The sequence below is a fragment of the Chrysemys picta genome, chromosome 7, assembly GCF_011386835.1.
Source record: "Chrysemys picta bellii isolate R12L10 chromosome 7, ASM1138683v2, whole genome shotgun sequence".
Taxonomy (NCBI): Eukaryota; Metazoa; Chordata; order Testudines; family Emydidae; genus Chrysemys; species Chrysemys picta.
In genome coordinates, this window is record NC_088797.1 from 1,236,810 (window position 1) to 1,246,533 (window position 9,724).

Here is a 9,724-nt window from a genome sequence, read left to right on the forward strand (position 1 = left end):
CCTCGGCCGCTGCCTTGCCGAGGCACCTGGCAGAGTCACTCCTGGCTCACGGTTCTCTCTGCAGCAGGTGCTAATTCCTGCCTCCCGGCGGCCAGGCTCCCGCCCTAGGAGCGTGGGAAGGGCTGCAAAGCCAAGCATGACATTAGTGACTCAGCCGCGTCCCCTGACTCAAGCCAGCGTCACTGCAGCTGCCCCCTTGTCACACGCAGCGTTGCACAAGGGCCCGGCGTGTCTGGAAGTGCCAGGCTCTGGCCTGGCTGGCACCCCAGTGCAGGGGGAGGCTAGTGGGCTCATGGGTGGTGCATCCTGCTCCCCAGGGCATGGCTGGCAGCTCCCTGGGCCGCGTGGGTGGGGGTGTTGTCAGCAGCCCTTGATTCAGGTCCCAACAAGATCAAAGCCCTTTCCGCTCCTCTTAAAAGGGGTGCGGAGGCGGCTGGCGCAGTGCTGGCTGCGGGCGCGAGGGAGCTGGGACTGGCTCGCTCTCACGGACAAGGGCTGCAAACTCCCAAGGTAAGAGGTCTGGCTGGGGCGAGGTCTGGGGGTCAAGCAAAAGCCCTGGCAGCCTCTGTGGGGAGCAGCTGTCTGTGTTGTGGCTTTGTCCAGCGGCGGGGGGTCCCTGACGGTAAAACCCACCGGAGCCAGGTACTGTTAGCGGTGCTGGGGCTGGGGCTGGGAGTTAGCCAGTAAGAGGCCACGGGCCAGAAAGTCTCTAAGCCCCCGAGTTCAGGCAGGGGCTGGCGTGGGGTTAGGGCTGTCCCAGGGCACAGCGCAGCCTGGAGGGCGTCTGTCTGAAACGCTGCATCCGATCACTTCCAAGGGGCCAGGAAGGGGCTGGCCACCGGGAGCAGAACCCTGCTGAGCTGGGGGACAATCGCCGGGGGTGGGGGGCGCACGGCGCCACTGGCAGCTGTCGAGGGCACCAGGTGCCCACCTTGCAGCAGAACAGTCCCCTGGCCAGCCCCATCCTCCCTGTAGCCGGGAAGCTGGTGACGCCCCGAAAGGAAGCAGCTCCTGGTGGTGCTGGGAGCCGTGGGCAAACGCCCAGCCAGCTGCGCCAATGGCAGAGGGGAAGAGGAGGCTTCCTTGTGTCCTGCCGCAAGGGCTGGTCCACGGAGGGGAAAGGGGAGCCACGCGTGGGCTGGAGGAGGACGGGGCAGCCAGGGAGCTGCGCGGGAGGGGGTGTGTGGACAGATGCAGGGAGTCCCAGGTGTGTGCAATGAGCTCAGCCAACAGCTGCTACAATACCCCCCCCCCAGGTTTAACCCTGCTCTGGGGTGGGGGGCTGAATTCAGGGCCGGCAGATGGGCCCTGCCCAGTCAGCCCGGACAGTCCCAAGGGGCCCAGGTCCTTGCAGCCAGCCCGAGGCACGCTGGCCCGGCGCGCTGACAGGGTGCAGTGGCAGCGTCGGGGCCGCTCCCTTGTGGGGACTCAGCGATGGCGGGAGGGACCAGCCCCACGAACCGTCCCGGGGAGCAGCCCTGCAGCGGGCGGAGCAGGGCCTGCGTTACTCAGCAGCATTCCTGGCCTGGCGGAGGCGCCGGGGCGCCGGGCTAGCATGTCTGCCCGCGGGCGCCGGTGGGAGGGGGCTGCAGAATACAGGCGACAGCAATGGGGTGAGGGAAGGTGGCCGGAGCCGGCTGCCCCCTTCCCCCAGCGCAGCCAGAGGGGCCGTGGCCAGCTGCCAGGCCTGCGCCCCGGGAGAGTGGCTTTGCAGGCAGGGCTGAGCAGGAGTCCGGGGGCGGCACCTGGGCTGGGTTTCGGGGCCCATTTGCTAACTGCACAATCCGGTAATTCCTCCTGTCCCAGGGGAGGGGCCGGGAGCTCCTGGCTGGGGTAAGTCCCGCCTGGCCTGGCCAGTGCCCTGGGAGCGTGGGGTACAGGCCCTGGGGGGCGCAGGGCCCAGGCCCGAACAGAGTGTCCTTCCCCGTCACAGCCCCCCCGTCCCTGGGGCCGAGCGCCAGGCGTGACAGGTCTGCCAGAGCTCGCTGGCGCTCAGGGACTCGCCTTTGCAGAAACGTGGCAAGTCCCAGGCTGTGAGGCCCGAAGGGCTCGGTCTGACCTGCCCTGAGCCGGCCCCGGAGCCTGCTGCGTCCAGCCCAGAGCCATGGGGGGCCCTGCCGGATTCCTGCCCACGGGCTACAGGCTGTCCTGGCGGGCAGGCTGGGCATGTCCAGCCCAAGGGTGGGGTGAAATGGTGGGGGTGGGCCAGGGCTGGGAACCCCCCGCCCCCGTGCTCGCTGAGGCAGCAGGTGACGTTTTGCACCTTCCCCCCGGCAGAGTGTCCCCCTGCGCCGGCGATGGCCCTGCCCAGCATTCAGCTCTCCGATGTGCAGCGGGACGAGCCCAGCCCAGCCGAGCGGCAGCACCCTGCACAGCCCGGCGTCAACAAGATCGTCGTCTACGAGCATGTCGACTTCGAGGGGCTGAGCCGAGAGTTCACGTCTGACGTGCCGGACCTGCACGAGCTGGACTTCGGGGACTGCATCTGCTCGCTGCGGGTGGTGGGGCAGCCGTGGATCGCCTACACGGCCCCCAAGTACGAGGGCGACGCCTACGCCCTGGAGGAAGGTGAGTACCGGACGGTGGAGAAGAACAAGGCGTTCTCGGCGCTGCGGCTGGTGCACCATGACCTGGCCGACCCGCAGATCACCCTGTACGAGGAGCCCGACTACGCGGGCCAGAGCAAGGTGGTGACAGAAGAGACCAACCTCACCTACGGCTACTTCAACGACCGGGTCTCCTCCCACGTGGTGCAGCGCGGCGTCTGGCTGCTCTACAAGCACCCGGACCGCGGGGGCTGGTACCACATCGCCTGGCCTGGCGAGCACCTGCCCGACTACAAGCCAGAGCTGGGCTTCCACAACTGCCTGTCCCACCTGCGCCCGCTGGTGCCCGGCCGCCCCGCCGTCACCGCCCGCATCCTGTGGGACCAGCAGAAGGTGGAGGACGAGCGGGACGTGCTGATTGACGAGATCGTGGGGGTGAACGCCACGGACCTGGAGCAGACGTTCACCACCTGCAGCAGCCGGGAATACGTCACCACCACGCTGCAGAGCTTCCGGTTCAGCAACGCCACCAGCCTGCGGGCCGGGCTCTCCTTCACGCTGGCCGTGGAAGCCGCCAACGTCTTCACCGTGGAGAAGGGGCGCAGCGAGTCCACCACCCGGCGGGATCGGGTGGAGGTGCTCCTGCCAGCCAAGATCCCGCCCCGCACCCAGCTCACCATCCACGTGGTGAGCAAGGAGGCCACCATCTCGGTGCCGGTGGAGCTCACCATCAGCCAGAACGAGCGGACCAAGACGGAGCTGGGGGAGTACCGGTGTGTGTCAGGGCGCACCATCAGCACCAAGTACACCATGAAACCCGCCCTGCCGCCAGGGGGGGAGCAGGCCCCCGCCCCCAGCGTCCTGGGCCATTGAGGAGCATCCAGACCTGCTCCAGGGGGAGGGGTTAGGGTGAGTGGGGTGTGGGCGGGGGGTGATGGGGGTCATGGGGCAGGAGGGTTATGGGGGGGTCACGGGGTGGGCGGGTGATGGAGGTGAATGGGGTCGAGGTGACAGGGGGTGATGGAGGTGAGGGGAGCGGAAGTGAGTGGGGTGACGGCGGGGGGTGATGGAGCAGAGGGGTGGGGGTGAGGGGGGTCGCAGGGCGGGGGAGTGATGGAGGTGAATGGGGTCGAGGTGACAGGGGGGTGATGGAGGTGAGGGGGGTCGCGGGGCGGGGGTGTGACGGAGGTGAGGGGAGCGGAAGTGAGTGGGGTGACGGCGGGGGGTGATGGAGCAGAGGGGTGGGGGTGAGGGGAGTCGCGGGGCGGGGGAGTGATGGAGGTGAATGGGGTCGAGGTGACAGGGGGGTGATGGAGGTGAGGGGGGTCGCGGGGCGGGGGAGTGATGGAGGTGAATGGGGTCGAGGTGACAGGGGGGTGACGGAGGTGAGTGGGGCAGAGGTGGGGGAGGTCGCGGGAGGTGGGGGGGGGCAGGCCAGTGGCTCCCCTCCAGGCAACGTCGATGAGAAAGGGCGGCCTGAGCGCTAACCCTGCCCCATCACACGCTGGGCTGCTCAGGGGCCCCAACGCGGCTCGTGATTAGCCCCGCGGTGTCTGGGCCGGGGCAGCGCCGTGCTCTGCGGAGCGGCTGGTTTCCAGACGGTGCCGGGCGTTGTGGGCTGATCCCGCCTGTGCCCGGTAGGGACTGGAGGGCTCTGTCAGTGTAGGGTATTCACAGCCCGGCATGGGCAAGGCTGGGCTCTGATCACACGCTGGAGGCTTGATGTCTGCAGACAGCCCTGGGAACCTCAGTGGGTATCTGCTTGGTGGGGGCCCCTGGAGATCCTTGGAGGCGGTTTTGCTTGCCTTCTCACCCGCCTGCTGCATTCTCTTCGGAGCGACGTGCCCGAGCTCTGGCCAGGGGTCAGGCTGCATGGGGCCCGGCGGGGGGCTGCCCCCTCCCCTTGGCCTGGCAGCACCAGCTTTGTCACCTCTGCATTGTCCTTTACATCTGTTATCCCCTGGAGAACGCCAGAGGGAGCCCCCAGTGCTGGCCAAGGGTCACAGCCGGGACCAGTTCTGTGTGCAAGTCCCATGCTGACGGCGTGGGTGACACAATGTACCCGAGTCGAACCCTGCGTGGTATTGCAGTCATCTTTGTACAGGGTGTGTCTTGGGTGGTGTCGTTTGAAAACTCATCATTTGCTCGCCCATGTTGTCCTGATAAGTGTGGCAACGTTGTATGTGAAATATTCCACTGCATGGTGTTATTAGCACATCCCAACCTGATGCTGGCAGACAGGTCTGGCTCAAACAAGGGAATGTCTTCTCTGCTTGATTTGCATTTTAAGCAATACACAGAGGCATCAAGCAGGAAGGGGAGACAAAGGAAGATCAAACAGGTGAGGAAAAAGCAGCAGGGACCATCCTTCCACATCGACGTCGTGTCTCCTGGTGGTGTGTGTGTGTGTGTGTGTGTGTGTGTGTGTGTGTGTGTGTGTGTGTGTGTGTGTGTGTGTGTGTGTGTGTGTGTGTGTGTGTGTGTGTGTGTGTGTGTGTGTGTGTGTGTGTGTGTGTGACACTCACCAGGCCCTTCGCTGGATTCTGGGAGAAGGGCTCTGGAGCGAGAGGGTCTGGTCAGTAAGATGCTGAGATGATGTGGTGAGAAACGTTGCTCGACTCTGATATTGTTTGTTAGGCACCAGTAGCATTTTAACTTGATTTTCTTGTGACCATTTCTGACTTTTACACCTCATGGCTCGTTCTCAGTGACAATCTCGCTCCGAGTCGTTAATAAACTTGTTTTTTTGTTTAATCTAATCCAGTGCGTTTACACTGAAGTGTTTGGGAAACTCCATGGGGGGGGGGGGTGAAGTTGTGTGCAGATTATTTCTATAAAAGAGACAACAGACTTAGTATCACTTGTCCAGGGGAGGGCTGGGCAGTACAGGACATACAGGTCTGGGGGAAATCGAGGACTGAGGGTGTGTTGGGGGTCACCCTGCAGTATAACCAAGGCTGGGGAGAGCCAGGGTGGAGCTGGCAGGCTGCAGTTACACACAGACATTCAGGGTGTGGCTTGCACACTGGAGGACTGTTTGTGAGCGGCCCAGGTGGGAGCTGCTTCAGCCAGACATCATAAGGCACCCAAGGGCAAGGGTGGCACAGCTGTTCCTTAGTCTAGTTGTATCCTGGTACGGCACAGGGGGTAGAAGGACGTTAGTCTGTCTTCACTGCCCAGTCGGGCAGGGGCCATCCTGTGGTTCTGTGTCTGTCCAGCGCCTGGCACAACAGGGGCCGGCCCATGGTTCTGTATGTCCCTAACCCTAACCCTAACCCTCCCTGCTGCAACCCTCTGCTCTGCTGTCCTCACCCTCTGTTCCCATCACCCAGCCTCCCCAAACCTCTCCTCAGGCTTCTTCCACTGCAGCCCACTGCTCCGCACCCCTCACTGGCCTGCCAGGGACAACCTCCGGCAGCTGCCTCATTTGCCCCAGGCACACCCAGCTGCTCTGCTCTCCGTTCTGGACCCCGTGCTTGGAGCCATCTCCCCCTCCTGCCTGCTGAGCACTTCCTCTACGTCACACCCCTCCATGCAGGGCCGGCTCCAGGCACCAGCAAAACAAGCATGTGCTTGGGGCGGCACATTTTCAGGGGCGGCATTCCGGCCATCTTGTTTTTTTGTTTCTTCCGGTGGCAAAAGCCTAGAGCTGGCCCTGGCAACCGCAGTGCCTCGGGGTGGGGAGGGAGAGTCCAGGGCTGGGGCGGCAGGGGGTGCGGGTGGAGGGGGAAGAGAGAGACCAGGGCTGGGGTGGGGTGGGGGGCAGCCAAAAATTTTGTTCCTGGGGGCAGCAAAAAAACTAGAGCCAGCCCTGCCTCCATGAACGCCATGTCTCGCATGACTGCTTCCCAGGCAACCCCCCCATGGCTGTGAGCCCCCCCCACACACTCAGCACAGCAGTGTCCCCCACAGCGCAACCCCCCACTGAGCCGTTTCATCTTCTCTCTGATTGCACACTCCCGCGACAGAGCCCCTGTTGGCCCTGTAAGGCCTGGCAAGATGCTAAGCAATAACCTCGGGACATGTCCTTCGGCTGCCTTGCTGATCACAGCTTGGAACAGAGCCGATGGGGTTTTCCCCACTGGGGGACCACGCACCTGGTCAGTTTCCAAGCCCCCAGTTCAATACGTTAATGATCTGGAAAGGCAAGGGAGCAAAATGTGCAGCGGATACCAAGTTATTGATGTGAGTCGACGGCTGTGAGGAACTTCAGGGAGACCTCAACACACTTGGTGAATGGGCACCAGGATGGCAAGGGAAGCTCAGTGTTGATCATTGCAAAGCACTGCCCCTCGGAGGGGAAAGTCAAACTCCGGCACACCCTGCTAACTGCATCCGGACCTGGCCAGCGCCAGGGGGAACTCAACGGAGACCTCTGCTCCGGGTGCAGCTGCGGGCACAGACACTAACTTGATGTCAGGGGACATAAGGAATATGGAAATATTCTCCTGCCTTAATATAAATCAGTGGGGTGGCCTGAGGAGGATACTGTCTGCAGGCGGGCAGCCCATCTCCCATGGGATAGCGCAGAGCTAGAGAGGCCCAGAGAAGGGTGATGAGAATGATCAGGGGGCTGGAAAACCTCCCCGTGAAGAGAGATTGCCAAGACTAGGATGGCTCCCTTGGAAAGGTGAGTAAGAGGGGACATGCTGGAGATTAAAATCTGATCAAAGAAAATATCTTTCCACACACCCATATTACACTGTGGAACTCCCTGCCACAGGAAGTCATTGAGGCCTTGAACACTGACTCCTCCCCTCCACCTCACAACATGTTCTAACTGCCAAGTGCTATTTGCTTTGTATTTATTTGGCCACAGAGAGGCTAGCATGGCTGTGAGTCTCAGCCCGTGTCTTGTATTGGGCACCTACCCAGGCCTGTGCCATCCTGGGCCAGTGAGAGGTGTCCTTTGCTCAAGACCTAAGGCCTGGTCTACACCACACAGACTCTGATGAGACAGCTAGACTGTCAGCCTGTAGCGTAGACGCTGAGTACAGAGAGAGAAGGAGTTCTGTCAGCACAGCACCACCTCCTCTCCGACCCCCCCTGGTCTAAGCCCCCCAAAGCATTCTTCTGCGGGCAGAGTTGCGTCTCCCCTGTGGATTTGCCAGCACAGCTGTGTTGGCTGGAGTGACATAGCCATGCCAACCTGGCCTAAGTGGTGGTGCCCAAGGGCGAGCGCTGTGTACCTCCACCCCGCAGCTCGCTTTGTGCCCCCATCCTGTCTGGGGCTGTCCCTTTAAGGGCCAGCCAGCCCTGTTCAGTTATCAGTCCCAGCCCAGGTGGGGTCATGCACTGTCCCCAAGGGCTGAGCGCTGCAGGAGAGAGGCTGTCTGTGCGTGGAGTGGGCGGAAGGTGAAGAGTACAGGGCGTCCGGCCCCTGCAGCTGGCCAGGGGAACAGGCTTGTTACTCTGGGAGGTTTTTGTCTGAAGTATTAAATTGTGCCCCAAGGGAGGGGCCTGAAGGAGACTCGGGCGAGGCATTAGTCCCGCCTGGCCTGGGGAGAGTGGCCAGCAGCGGGCACCATGCCCTCCGTTCTGCCAACAATGCCAGCCTCTGCTTTCCCCAGGCGGCCCCCGGAACTGCTCCTCTCCCCTCCCTCCCTTCCCTCCTGCAGGCCCATTTCTCCTTCCAGGCTCCCGAGGGGACGTCTATACTGCAACCCCCCCAGCGGCGAGTCTCAGAGCCCAGGGCAACTGATTCAGGCTCAGGGGCTAAAAATAGCCATGTAGACGCTCCTGCTCGGGCTGGAGCCCCGGCTCTGAAACCTGGCGAGGGGGGAGGGTCTCGGAGCCCGGGCGTCAGCCTGAGCCTGAATGTCTACAGTGCTCTCTTTAGCCCCATGAGCAGGGGTGAAAGTGGGCCAGTACGAGACGGGACGGCGTACCAGTAAGAAGTTACAGTTACAGCTCTGCCGCGCTGCTGGGGCCAGGGCCAGGGCCAAGGCCATAGCCAAGCAGGGCAAAGGCCACAGGCCTTTCTGAGGCAGAGGAAGGTCAGATCGGCCCGTGTGATGGCTCGTCTTTAGGCTTCTGTTGATGCACCTCGTCTGCAGGGAGGCTTGGGCTGCTTTCAGGTTGTTGATGTGACACTGCAAGGTGCTGGCTCAGTTTCTTTTTGCTCTTTGGACCCAGACAGGCCAGCGCTTTGGGATTCCCCATGTCAATTATTGATACAAAAGCCCAGCTGGTGGCATGACCTCGTGCATAACTGAAGTCCCATAAATGCTGGTGAGGGAGCAGGAAACCGGCCCAGATAGTGAGGCAGTGTCCCTGGCTTTTTGCTTCACTGCAGCCGCAGCTGCCCAGCCGATGCACAGTGCTGCAGACACTAATGCACCCACCCACCAGGCCGATTCAGCGCCAACACACCGACAACAGCAGCAGCCCATTTGGCAGGCTGCAGCCTCCTCCACAGAGGCCATGGCTAGACGCATCCCAGTTGTTCTGAGAAATGGCTAATTCTGTTGTTTGCTTCTGGGAAAACAAGCCATTCCCGAGGGAAGGAGGTGGGCATTCTGGTACCAGGGCGTCCCACAGCCCGCTTGTCCCTTCTGAGAATGCCACAGACCCCCACGCCCAGGTGCCAGCAGCCCCACTGTCCCAGGGGGTTGAGCTTAACTGCTGCCCTGAGTGGTGCAAGCAGAGACTGGCCCTGAGGCCTTGCAGAGAATCTGGCTTTGCCCAGGAAATCAGGCGATGCACCCAGTGGCTGGGGGGGTAGCTGGGGCGGGGCTGGGGAAACCCAGGTGCAACCGTAACTCTAACCCTAACCCAGCTCACTTAGCCCCCCTGCGCCCGGGTCCCCCTCTGCCCAGCGGGGCACTAGCCCTGCGGGGGCCTGAGGACACCCACATCACAGCGGGAGGCGCAGACCTGGGGCTGGGGAGGGGGCGCCCAGCACAGACAGAGTCAAGGACAAGGGTGAAGCTGGTGTAGAGGGGGCTGCGCCCCAGCAGCTGGCCTGGCACTTGGGACCCAGCTGGGGGGAGATCAGGGGGGTCCCAGGGAGCTGCCCAGCTCTCTCCCCGCCCCCAGGAACTAGCCCCGCCTCGTCCCCCACCACGTGGCTCCCGTCTTGCGCTGGCCCTTTAAATGATGCAACCGGCAGCAATCCGGGCTCCGCCCCCTCCGGCTGCTTCGGTCCCCATTGGCTGGGTTGCCGGGGAGCCAGATCC

The 9,724-nt window shown here is 62.8% G+C and overlaps 1 protein-coding gene across 1 annotated transcript; it reads left to right on the forward strand.

Moving 5' to 3' along the window:
- Positions 1-204: 204 nt before the first annotated feature.
- Positions 205-3,454, forward strand: LOC101946317 (epidermal differentiation-specific protein-like). The gene is made up of 2 exons (XM_005296024.4): positions 205-510; positions 2,278-3,454. The coding sequence occupies exon 2, from the start codon at positions 2,298-2,300 to the stop codon at positions 3,417-3,419; it is 1,122 nt and encodes a 373-aa protein (XP_005296081.1). The 5' UTR covers positions 205-510; positions 2,278-2,297; the 3' UTR covers positions 3,420-3,454.
- Positions 3,455-9,724: the final 6,270 nt, after the last annotated feature.